At 38.0% G+C, this 12722-nt stretch overlaps 1 protein-coding gene across 1 annotated transcript in view; it reads right to left on the bottom strand.

Moving 5' to 3' along the window:
- gdap2 (ganglioside induced differentiation associated protein 2) overlaps window positions 1-12722 on the bottom strand; it is a 41362-nt gene that overhangs the window by 12090 nt on the left and 16550 nt on the right. Inside the window, exons 10-11 of the mRNA XM_044365861.1 lie at window positions 8473-8549; window positions 7420-7559 (exon numbers count right to left, since the gene is read on the bottom strand). Of these exons, the coding sequence (XP_044221796.1) occupies window positions 7420-7559; window positions 8473-8549 (217 nt within the window). The remainder of the gene's footprint in view (window positions 1-7419; window positions 7560-8472; window positions 8550-12722) is intronic.

Below are 12722 nucleotides of genomic sequence, written 5' to 3'. Positions count from 1 at the left end.
ATTCATTTATATGAAAATGTCACTGATTAAAGATTTGTAAACTGCAAACATTTAGAACACAAAAAAGTTTCCAAGCTGTGCACAGCTGACACAGATAAACATGACAACTTCATGGCCCTATTTAGGAATGTAGACATCCTTTGGAAAGACAAACAGGGTACTCCCATGCCAGTGAGTCTTTACTTTGCCATTCAAATGTCCTTGATAAACTGACTGAATCCTGATCAACCTCACATGCTGATCTGTAGCAGAAAGAAAAAGATTTTCCGTTTAAAGACCACCTAACACATCTGCATTTGATCAAACCATCTATTCTGTATAAGGCAGCCTCTGCACCTGGGGCTTTAATACAACACGTCAGTGTATCCAGCAATCAGTTAACAATACTATTAATCATCTCCCAAAAGAAGAGACAGTCTGTCTGTAGGTTCATCTAGAGTTACAAAATCTCAGCAACTATTAAATAGATAGATTCACCTGTCAATTGGTAAAGACATTCATGGTCCCCAGAGAATCATTTGAGGTTTTGATGTAACCCTGATTTTTCTACTAGTGCCACCATGACGTCACAACTGCCAACATTTGTCCCACATTTATTTCTTGATATTACTTAAAGCAATAGATGGATTACCTCCTGGCCTTTCTCCCAGCTCCACTCTCAGATCAAATTGTCAAATTAGTAAAAAAGGTGCCCAGGAATATGAATTATACAATTCGTGCAAATAATGATCCCCAGATTTTTTATTTAGTCATCTGAGTTCTCAAGTGTTTTTGTAATACTCTGTATTGGACAATTTATTTGATCGGACAGATGTATAAATGGACAATATAAATTACAGCAGCTGCCTGCAAAAGTACTGTATTTACTATGCTGCACTGACCAGAACTTATCAGATATCAGAACCATCTTAAAGCTACAGGATGTAAGTTTTTCCTAATATTTTTAGTTGAAATATTCTCCAAAGCATATGTTAATGCTCACTGAACAGCCTGGCAACAGTACAGACATATTCCCTTCTCAGGTTTTTAAGAGTCTTGCCCTTCTAACCTGTCAGAGGAGGCCAAAGTCAAGGGTGGGAGCTCAGGGCTGTCAATCAATATGTGAATGCATTTCTTGCCTACTACTACTCCTCTCGTACCCATGCTCCAAGCTAGCATTAACCATTGAAGGCCTCGCTATGGTTCACCCACAAGCTCCTGATACCTGTATTAGTTGAATCGAGGAGCTTGTTTACTTCCAGTCCAGGAAGAAATCAATACATCTGGTTTCCAAAAAGCTGTAGCTTTAACTGAGGTCCTAAACTTGTCCTTAATAGTGATCCATAACAGCGTGCAAAGGAAACTCATTTTAGTAACTTGTCTCCATGATCTCATACCCAGAGGTGAGGATTAGAATAGACTGGTAAATTGAGAGCCACAACAGACTGGTTCAATGAGGCCAAATCCACAGATGGTGCACCAATCTGCCTGTCAATCTCGTGAATCTTACAGATGAAAAGGACCTGAAGACACTTGAACTTCTTCACTTGGGGCAGTAACTCAGTCCCAACCAGCAAGGAGCAATCCAAGGTTTTCTGGTAAAGTCAGACAACCTCAGAATTAGAGGTGCTGACCCTCATCCCAACCACTTCACCCTCGGCTGCAAACCGCCCCAGTGCGTGCTGAAGGTCACAGTCCAACGAAGCAACAAAACCACATCATTGGCAAAAAGCAGAGATGCAATCCTGAGGTCACCAAACCGGTATAAGCCGGTTAAGCTGATGATTCCCTGATCGGAGCACCCGCTCAGCTTCCCTATTTTAAAGATGGGAGCCACCAACCTGGAGTCAACCATGGCAACCCCAAAACATCAAGAGCTTCAGGGTGAATCTCATCCACTCCTGACATCAACAAACCTGAAGTACCCTAAACTGTAATTAAAAACTGATCACTACAAAAATATCAGTAGTTATTTTCAAATATCAGTAACTGGCAAGCTTTTATAAACAGGTCATAATTTACTCAGCATTGGCAGTGCAGACTTGGCTGTTCATGTCATGGCAGTACATTGTGTTGACAATAATCCGCCACATTTGCAGCAGTTTGCGTTGTCATGCCACACACACACGTAGTGGTGGTCTGGCGAGGGTAGGATGCATCTGTTCATACAATATAATACAAAACAGTCAGCCAAGAGAGGGAGGACTTGATCTTTTAGTGGACAAACTAACTCAGGAGAATCAGGAGTACTAAGGCATGACGTGTGGCTGCTGCTTTGGTCCCCTAAGGGGACAAAAATAATGATCAACCTCACAAGCTCATCTGTCTCCTGGAGAAAGTGATTAACATTTCCCAACTTAGCCAGATAGAATTGGAAACTTTTTGTTTTTATGTTTGGCTTCAGTCTGCTGGTTAGGTTGTCTGGAGCCAAAATGCATCTGTAGCAAATCAATAGCTCGACATGCCAGGCCAGAGTTAGTGGTTCCATTGCCTGCGCAGATCAACACTGCCTGGCTAACCAAAAAAAAAAAAAAAAAAACAGTAACTGCTTGAGGAGGGAAACTGAGAAAAGTTGCTTCAAAATTAGTCACGCATCCTGACAAACAAGTTAGGGTGTAAGTATAAAACTATACGCCTTTAATAACATTATAGATGGAAGTTGTATTTATATGAAATATGAACCCTTAACATGATCTGAAACACATAAAGCAGTTTGTGCTGCTTACCCTGTAGAACAGAATAAGCTCAACAATTACCAGAAGAATGGGTTTGATTCCTACCGGGGCTGTCGGTACTGTAAGGAGTCTTATATACTTTATATAACCATCCTCCAAAAAAATGTATTAAAAATAAATCATGGAATAAAGTAACAGACTGCTCACAAAAACATAGAGAGCTCCCAAGCTTAGGTCTCTATCTAAGGACATTTTTTTCTCTCTTTTCAAATGAATGCCAAAAAAGGCAAAAAACCCACCCCAAAAAAAAAACAACTTAAAAAAACAACTTCATTAAAACACCAAAACATTTAATTCAGATGGTTGGTTTGTGTCAAACCAGTCCAAACTGCAGTCTACCAGTCCATCTTCTCATTACTAAGATTATATATGCCAAGGCTCAACGTTTGCAGAGGGTTTGTAGAACTGTAAATAACCCTGACATTTTAAGGTAATTAGCATTATGCCGTGAGCTACAACTTTCTGTTATGAGTCAGCAAAGTGTTCTTAAACAGTCACAGTTATCGTTCATGACTGAATGGGATTTCCTTGTTCCGATGAAAGGGGAAGCTGAATGAAGGTGTTTTCATTCATTTCCAACAATGATTGTATGATGGGGCATTTTTTGTTGCATTCTTTTTGTTTCCTCTCCCAATTTATCACTGTGTGATTGAAATATAGCACATAACCAGCATGTGATTTTGGCAGCCTTTGGATGGCACCTTTTTTTCATAAAATAAAGGACAAACATTGTGAATATGAGCCTTTATTTTGACCTCACTTAAAGAAAACTATTGAATACTACTTTATTTCTTGACTAGATTTTCCAGACAGAAAAGAGGTAAGAGAGGTGTGGCAAAAACCAACTGAATGAGCAGTCTCAGAAAGAAATGAATAAAGGAACATGGGGGTTGAAAGGTGCATAATGACTGCGTGGAGTTTCCCACTGACACAGGAAACTTGTTTAGTTGTGGTTACTAGAAACTAGAAAGAGATTAGAACTAGAGACGTTTATTAAGCCCTTGAGCCCTGGAGTTTCTCTGTAATTCCCCTTTAAATATCTTCAAAGTCAGAAAAATACAAAATGATTCTTTACAAACTATAACAGTATTTTGTATCTGTTTTGTGTCATATTTCCTTTGTGTATGAAATGTGCTTTGCAATAAACTTATCTTGCTTTAAACAGTATATTTGGCTCACAGTGAATGAAATATTAAAAGATAATTCCAGTTTATTTCAACTCAGGACAAATTTTTCCTCATTTTGGCAAAAATTGCAATTGGTTATGAATGTTGATTGGTTATTGAGGATATTATCAAGTAATTGCTGTGATCTGGGAACACATAAGCACAACAGAGCACCAAACATGCATGGTCAGATAACTGGAAGGGTTGTAAAAAGGCCACAGCTTACCAGCAGTTTGTCTAATATAATCTAAAACACTTTATTTAGAGGTAAAACTGAAAGAAAGTGCACCTGAAATGTTGGTAATAATCCCTCATTGCACAGAAAAATGAGTGTGTCTGATGGATGGTTACTACAGTTTGGATAATAATTATAGCATTAGCCTTTGTTTTCTCTTTCAAATGTGTTTGTTTAAAACCTTTTGTGATCATCTGACTGCTTGTGACTCATTTGGTATCTGGAAAATGTAACTCTTAGAGTATAATTAAAAAAAAAAAAAAAACTCAGCAGGTTTGAACAGTAGTCCCATCAGTGGGTTTGTGAAGACTGAAAATGATCACTTTAGATAAGACAGAACTGTAGGTCTACTCTTATGGCGGGCTGTAAACGTAACTGTCTGATTTCATTTGGAGGATGTGGCTCTTATTGAGCTTGATGAAAACCCTCACCCTCATGTGAGGTGAACCTCACAGCAGATTACAAAAGAAAGAGATGCATGATCACGGATACAATATCTGACTCCATGTGTACAGTTTTTGTTGTTATAATGTTGTAAATGCATTGTGATGGCAAACAACCTCCAGCGTATTTTATAATTTTATAAGTTTCTCAGTAGACTCTCTGATTGAGATTCAGCTCCTTCATCTGGACTGCATCTGTTGGGTGTTTGAACAGCAATTCTAACATCAACATGTTTATCTTAAGATGAGGAAGACCATTTTAAAGTCTGTCTTGAAATACATGGTACTGACATTATCGTGTATTTATCAAGAATAAGCTAACTTGCCCATATGTGATTCAGATTTAATTTAAAGTGAGTAAATCTTCTGTGTGAGCAGGCTAATGCTGTTTTAGTTTCTATGTTCTTCAGCACTTATTTATTAACAGATGTGAAGAGATGAACCATTGAAGGCATCTTCAACTTAAATGCTTTCACAATCAAACATAATGACTAACATGACTTTTCTAAGTATGAAAGACTTGTCCAGAACTAGTTGAGAAAAAAGATCTGCTTTCAAACCTTTCCCATCATTTTAGGTCTAAGTGACTAATGGGACAACAATTTTTGAAATTGGTCCAGTATTGAGCGAAAGTGCTTCAGCCAGTGACTGGAAACAGGCTGCAATATAATCATATGGGCAATTACGCACCATCAATGTACGCCCACTAGAAGTGCTTGTTTTTGCCACTGACAGACTCAGATTGTTATTATAAGTGTATGACAATGAAAGTAATGTTAAACACAGGAACTAGCCACCCGTAGCAGTATTATGGCTAACTGCAAAGGGATATATCTCCAGGGCAGTTTGCAGGCTAAACTAACCTCGCTGTGCTTATTCATCTGTGCATGCCAGTTTGTTTACATGTATTGAGGATGACTTTCACCGTTTTTTTTGGCTAACTGCAAAAGGATGTATATTTGGGACAGCCTGCACTTTGGTTTGTTTATGTCTGAGGCGGTGGACAGCTCAGCGTTTGATCATAGACTAGAGAAGTAATGTTAGTCACCAAGTTGTGTGTTGAAATCACATTTTTCTTATCATGTGAGACTGAACATTTGGTTTAGCCAGCCTAATTTTTTTCATCCAGTTAATTTCGATGACACTATTAATAAACGCAGTAAATCCGTTTGTAGTAGTTACACAGCTGTGATTACACTGTAAACACTTCCAGATCTTCTGAGTCTGGCAGCAACAGGTCCCACGCTGTAGAAGTCCTCCTCTTCACTTGTCAGGACGGCAGTGACTACAGGAACACCAACAGTTTCTCTGGAGTAACCGTTACTATACGTTGTTTTTCCTGACGATCCTGCTGCCTTTCTGCCTCCATTCTTTGTTTTTCCTCTTTCACTTCCACAGGATAATCCGTCACTTCTGTTTTCTTTTAAAGAAAAATGTGATTTTAACATGTAACTGTGTGAATAACGTTACTTACTTAACGTTACGCTTAGCTATCCACAGCCTCAGACGTAAACAAACCGACGTGCAGGCTGCCGCAGATATAGATCCCTTTGCAGGTAGGCATAATGCTGCTATAGATGGCTAGTCCCTGTGTTTAACGTTACTTTCATTGTCAGACACTTAAAATAACAATATGAGCCTGTCAGTGGCAAAAACAAGCACTTTTAGTGGATGTACACTGAAGTGCACAATTGCCCCATATGATTACATTGAAGCCCGTTTTGTGGTTGCCGGCTGAAAGGCTCTCGCTCAATACTCGACCAATTTAAAATATTGCTGTCCCCACTGCTCACTTAGACCTAAAATGATGGGAAAATAGGGTCCAGGTTGAAAAATCCCCAAGTTTCCCTTTAATCAGAGGGTTCAAATTTTGAAAGCAGATCCTTTTTCTCATCTAGCTCTGGACATGTCTTTTATACTTAGTCATTGTTAGTCATTATGTTTGATTGTGAAAGCGTTCCTGAAGTTTGTCTTTAAGGCTGAGTCACAGCCAATACTTCACCTGGAGAAAATGCTCCAAATTAGGGTTTCCTGTTCCAAATATGGCCGCCAGATTTCCAAAAACCACAACGAAAAAAACAGCTTTTCACAGCTCGTTTTGCTTTTCCCAAAGCCTAAACACTGTAGCCTTGGTAGTGTCATACTGTAGCATGAACAATGTATTTGAACTTCAATCTGCAGAACTCAGCATAGCCAGAGGAGAACCAAGGCAAGAACCAAATGAAGGCCAAACAAGGGTCAAATGAGAGCCAAGCCTCACAGAAAATGTTGCGTTCTGTAAACATTATCATATCCAGCAGCAGACACCGAGGAGGCATGAGAGCATTCTCATACTGCACTTTTACGTTTAATTAAGTTGTTGCACCAGGCTAGACTTGATGTCTTATTACTATAAACAGAGAAACAACGAAAACGCCAGGGAGATGTTGAATCCTGTCAGACTGTTGATCCATCTGGAGAATGTTTCTATGACATTGTATATCTGTACTAAAAATAAAAAACCTTCACGCTCTATGTTCGATATGCAGTTCTGGCTATTAAATACCGGAGACATGGCTGGCCAGTGGAATTAGACAAATGACGTTAATTCTAGTGCAAACATACAGCACAGAACATTAAAGTCGGTGCCCTTGGGTGGCTGGGAGGTTAAAGCAGTAACAGCTTCAGTGTCTTCTTATTGGATCTGAAAGGATTCTAGTGATGTAGAGTCACTGGTGCAAAATATTGCACATCCTAGCATGCATTTGATGTAAGGTTTAGATGTTTGACTCTGACCCATCTGTGCACCCCTCCCAGAGGTAGTTATTAAGTATAGCAGTTACTGGCTCAGGTCATTCAGGAGTGTAAAATGTCACACTGACTTGGCGTCAACGATGTCGTAGAGGTTCTTGAGGAAGTCGGAGTTCAGGTGGTTGTGCTCGCCGGTCAGTGTGTGGAAGTAAACCATCACATACTCCTTCACTGTGATGTGGTCCATCACATGTATGAAATACAGCAGGGCCTGCACACACACGCACACACAGACAAAACAAGTTTTCTTTTAAAGTTTCATTGGAATTTCATCTGGTATCAGAGTCTTTGGAGCCCTTTCTAAACCACACTCTTTGGAGACAAGGAACATGTCACCAAGTTCAGCAGTGAGGCTCATTGATGTGTTTTTACTACTTTTTGAACAACAACAGAGGTCTACGGCACAGAGGAATACAATAGATCAGACTCTGGATAAACACAAAATACTTTTAAGTAGAATGAGTTCATTGTTGGTTTATTTCTGCACATGAGATTTGTTGACAATAAGAAAAATATTGATAATATCCAGTCTTATCCTTTAAATAACTACTGTGAGGGTTTTAGACTATTTGTTTTTGGCAAAGTTCTTGCTTAAATTCTAGAAAATCATGTTTATATTTCTCAACTACAACTTTAAAACTACACAGCAGCAGGTTTGGTCTCTTTCATGTTTTTATATTAAGTTTTATTTCGTTTTGGTGCAAGTTTTAGTGTTTTTGGTAGAGTGTGGTAAATCTTGAATATAACAACCTAATTTCTGCATATTCTGTATTTGTCCACAATAGGTAGTGTGTATCACAAACGAATAATACATTTGTTTACCTTAATTTCTCAGTAAACAAAAGCTAAGCTACACTTTTTTTACTCTGAACATATTTAAAGTGTAATATGTGTAAATTAATATATTTAAAGTGTGAGGGTAATATGCCACATTCGCAAACACACACATTGTATTAAGACATAAAACACAGTACTTGCATATTGTAGCTTTAAAACTATTTGTTATCTAAGACTAATATTAAGATGCACACAAATACACAGATCAAGTCTGACTGCAACTTCATCTGAATCTTTTTATTTTGAAACTGATATAATTTAATCTCTCCATGAGTGCAGTGCGTTACCTTTTCAATGTCAATAAGGGTCACTGGGATGTTTCGTCCAACCACAACCATCACTGTTCTGCCACACATATCCACACCTAGAGAAACACACACAGACACACAGTAAAGGTCAAGCGCCCACTGAATCAGACTCCTCTCACACAGAAACACTGGCAAATGAACTGAGAGTGTTGATTGCAGAGCTGAGCAACAAAACCCTGGTAACTGGAGAGCCTCTCGACAAGCACGCACTGCCTCAATGTTTCTCTAAATCAAGCGGTAAGGGATTATTTTGGTTGTCACTGCAAATGATTACACTCTTCTGCTTATTTTTCACAATTATACAATTACAATAACCAATTAAGCATTTAAGTCATTTATCAAGGTAAAATGTCAAACATTCTCTGATTGCAACCTTTCAAATGTATCATCCTTTTGTATCATAAATTGAATGCATTTGAGTTTTGGTTTGTTGGTTGGACAAAATAAGAAATTTTAGGACATCAACTTGGACTCTGAGAACTTGCACTAAATATTTCCCCCAAACCTGTCCCAGCAAAGTAACAACATGACTTTGGAAAACACTGAGAAGTTTTTGGCATTACGTATTCTTCTCAGAACTGTGTTTTGTTTAAACCATTTTTGATACTATTCACCAAGCCCAACATACCCAAGTTACTGTTTTTCACCATGTGGTTGTCTTTTTCCTGAATACAATCCTTTCATTCCTGTACCACAACTATACAAACAAACAAATCCTTTTCATGGAAAAACAGCAGTGTGCCAGTGCTTTTGTACATTCATACCAATATGATTTTAACACTAGTTTAACAGCCACATCATCATGTTTTCAAAAGTTTGAAATTTTAAATGAAAAGTAAAATTAACCATGAAACTTTCTGTAAATGTTAAATAAAATAACAGCCCAGTTTGAACAAAAACTGTTCATCATCCCACATCACTTGATATAAAAATATAAAACTAATCTTTTGTCCTGTAATGTAGTTTCATGAAATCAATATTTGAATATTTTTTTATCTCAAGGGAGAGCACAAACCAGAAGTATACCTGTGACCAGTGATACACTGGGTCAACTGAGGGCTCTGGTCATGATCATCATAACACAACAATTAATCTCAAGTAGAAACAGAAATCAGCTTTCAACATTCATTTCTGTTTTTCTTTTTTTATTTAAAGTCCCTTTCCTCATGCAAGTAGTATCAGTTCTCTCCTGTTTACTGTGTTTCATTTTTAATTAACAGAATTAAGAGATGAATTCAAGAATGCAGCATGTCAGTCCATGTCAGTGTTAAATGTTGTGTGTTTTTACGAACAAATCTTTTATTATTTTAATATTCATACTGAAGTAAAGCAAAGTATTTCCATAAGGCATTTGCAGGCTTTATTTTATGGAGATTATAAGGATATCTCTTTCCTGGACCATCTAATTGGGACATAATGTGCTCCGATCCTCTGAATTTATCTCTCCAACTCTACTGGGTCTCGAAAACTGTGTCTCTCAGTCTCTACTTGCCTGGCCTCTCCACCTGGCCTTGCCACCGCATCTCCTCTTTCCCCCTCCCCATCTCCACTCCAGTAACGGCCTGCTGTACACTCACCACACACACATTCACACATATTCTCTGGACAGAGACAATGGTGTTTCTTCTGACTTTACTTTGTGCATTGTCTGTGTGGGACTTTCGAGCAAGTGATTATTACTGGGTGAGACATTGCTTATGGATGCACTTGCTCTACAGTTGTACAACAGTTGAACAGGACATGAACTTTTCGTGGTATTTACCCAGAGACTTACCCCACCTTCAAAGCCTTCTGGCTTTAAATAACTACTTTGAGTTCAATGACAGATCTCGTTCGGATTTAACGTATGAAACCTTGAAAGAATTGTCATGTAATGTTGCTAAGCAGACATGGTTGATTGTTCTATTATTACTTACATCTGGTAATATACAACCTAACTCTGGCCCTGAGTTGCAGTGTACATTGATTTTAAATCTCTGTCTGGTATAAACATTGTTAGTCTCAATGTGTGCAGCTTGTTATCCAAAATGGATATGACTATATCCATTTTACTATATCCATTTTATATCAATTGATATGATATATTGTAATATCTGAAACTAAACTGAAAAAATCAGTTATTGATAAAGATATTGACATGGATGGATACGATGTTTATCGTGCTGACAGAGCAAAGAAAGGTGGGGGCATTGCTATTTATGTAAAACCTTGTCAGGGTAGTTCTGTCTACATCAATCTGCAGGCAGTTGGAATTTCTGGCATTGACTGTGGAAATTGCTAAGGGGCTCTGTATAACTGTTGTTGGGTGTTATAGGCCTCCATCTGCTTTAAATGATGCATTGCAGTCTTTGATTCACCTTTTATCCAGATTAAATTATTTTAGCTGGTGATTTTAACTGGGATTAGTTTAAGCCAGTATCTGACGAATTTAAATCTTTTTGTAATTCTGTCAATCTTACCCTGTTGATTAAATCACCCGCTTGTCCAAATCTTAAATGCCCTGAGAAGTCCACCTGAATTGACTTAATCCTCACTGACGCTCCTCATAAATTTTCAGCTGTTGCTGTTTTTTGCAATGACCTAAGTGACCATTGTGTTGTTGCTGCTACCAGGAACACTAAGGTCCCTGGACTTAAACCGTGCATCATTTACAAGAAGAATCTTAAACATGTTAATGAACAGGGGTTTTCATCATGATTTGTCTCATTTTAATTGGAGTAGAATAGAGCTGATCCCTGATATGGAGACAGCCTGGGCATTTTTGATGAGGATTTTACACAAATCATAAATACACATGCCCCATTCAAGAGAAACAGAGTAAAGGGGCATGATAACTCCTGGTTTTCTTCTGAGCTAGCAGATACTATTCCTGAGCATAACTTGGCTTGGGCTAACAGGTTCTACTACTGATTGGCTTATTTTTAGACAACTATGAAACAGACAGCCAATTCAGAATATCAGAAATGACCCTGGAGGTTTTGGAAAACCATAAAATTCCTTTCTGTGAGCAAAACCTCTCAAGCTGCACCTTCCTTTGTTATGAAGGATTCTGTTGCTGTTCATGACAAAATAGAGATATTGCATTGTTTTAACGAGCATTTTATATCTACTGGCTCTCTGTTAGACTCTGCTGGTTCTGTGTTTGTGAAATCGTGTACTGATGTTCCAGTGTATACTGGTCAGTCTTTTAAATTTGTACCTTTCTCTTTACAGGAAGTTCACAAAGTCCTAAAAGCTTTAGATCCTAGAAAACCCTCAGGACCTAATTTTATTGATTCTTACTTTTTGAATTTGGCTGCTGATCTTGTACCAGAGCCTCTTGCATATCTTTTAACCTTACAGTGGAAAATAAGGAAATTTCAAGGATATGGAAATCTGCTTTTGTCCTCCTTTTATTTACAGGGGGTGACCCAACTATTTTAAATAGCTATAGGCCAATATCTAAATTATCAGTACTGGTTAAAATTCTTGAAGCTCTTGTGAGTGATCAACTTAAGGAGTTTTTATACAGCAATGATATTTTATCAACTTATCAATCACGCTTAAAGAAACAGCACCATCACAGCTGCATTGATCTTCAGTGCAGCTGTGATGGTGCTGTTTTAGTGCTGTAAACAATATTTCTGTTGCACTTGACAGGCAACATTGTGCATCACTCTTTATTGATCTGTCCAAAGCTTTCGACACAGTCGACCATGATATTTTAAAACTTAGACTTCTTAACTCAGGACTCTCTGAGCAAGCAGTTGCTTGGTTCTCAAACTACCTTAGAAATAGGTCTCAGTGCATTACATATGACGGTCTATGTTGTGCTATTGTATGTGTTGATAAGGGTGTACCACATGGCTCTGTATAAGCTCCACTTTTATTCACTATTCATATTAATAATCTGGGTCAAAAAGTGTTGCTAATTTCCATTTTTATACAGATTACACTGTATGATGTTATAATACTGCTGTGTGTCGACTCATGTACAGGCCATTGAATACCTGCAAAATACTTTTATTGTTGTAAAAAATACCCTACTTAAGCTCAAACTTGTTTGTAATGCAGATAAGATCAAATTCATGTTGTTTACCAACTCTAGGAATAGATCACAAAATATCCCTTTGGTAGTCACTCTTGAGGGAAGTGAAATAGAGGTTGTTAACTCTTATAAATACCTGGGTATTTTGATTGATGACTGTCTCACTTTTAAGCCACATGTACAGTGTCTGGTGAAAAAGCTG

This window comes from Thunnus albacares, chromosome 11 (assembly GCF_914725855.1).
Source record: "Thunnus albacares chromosome 11, fThuAlb1.1, whole genome shotgun sequence".
Lineage (NCBI taxonomy): Eukaryota > Metazoa > Chordata > Actinopteri > Scombriformes > Scombridae > Thunnus > Thunnus albacares.
Note: the sequence above shows the minus strand (reverse complement) of the source record. Positions and strands in the feature narration are given on the sequence as shown.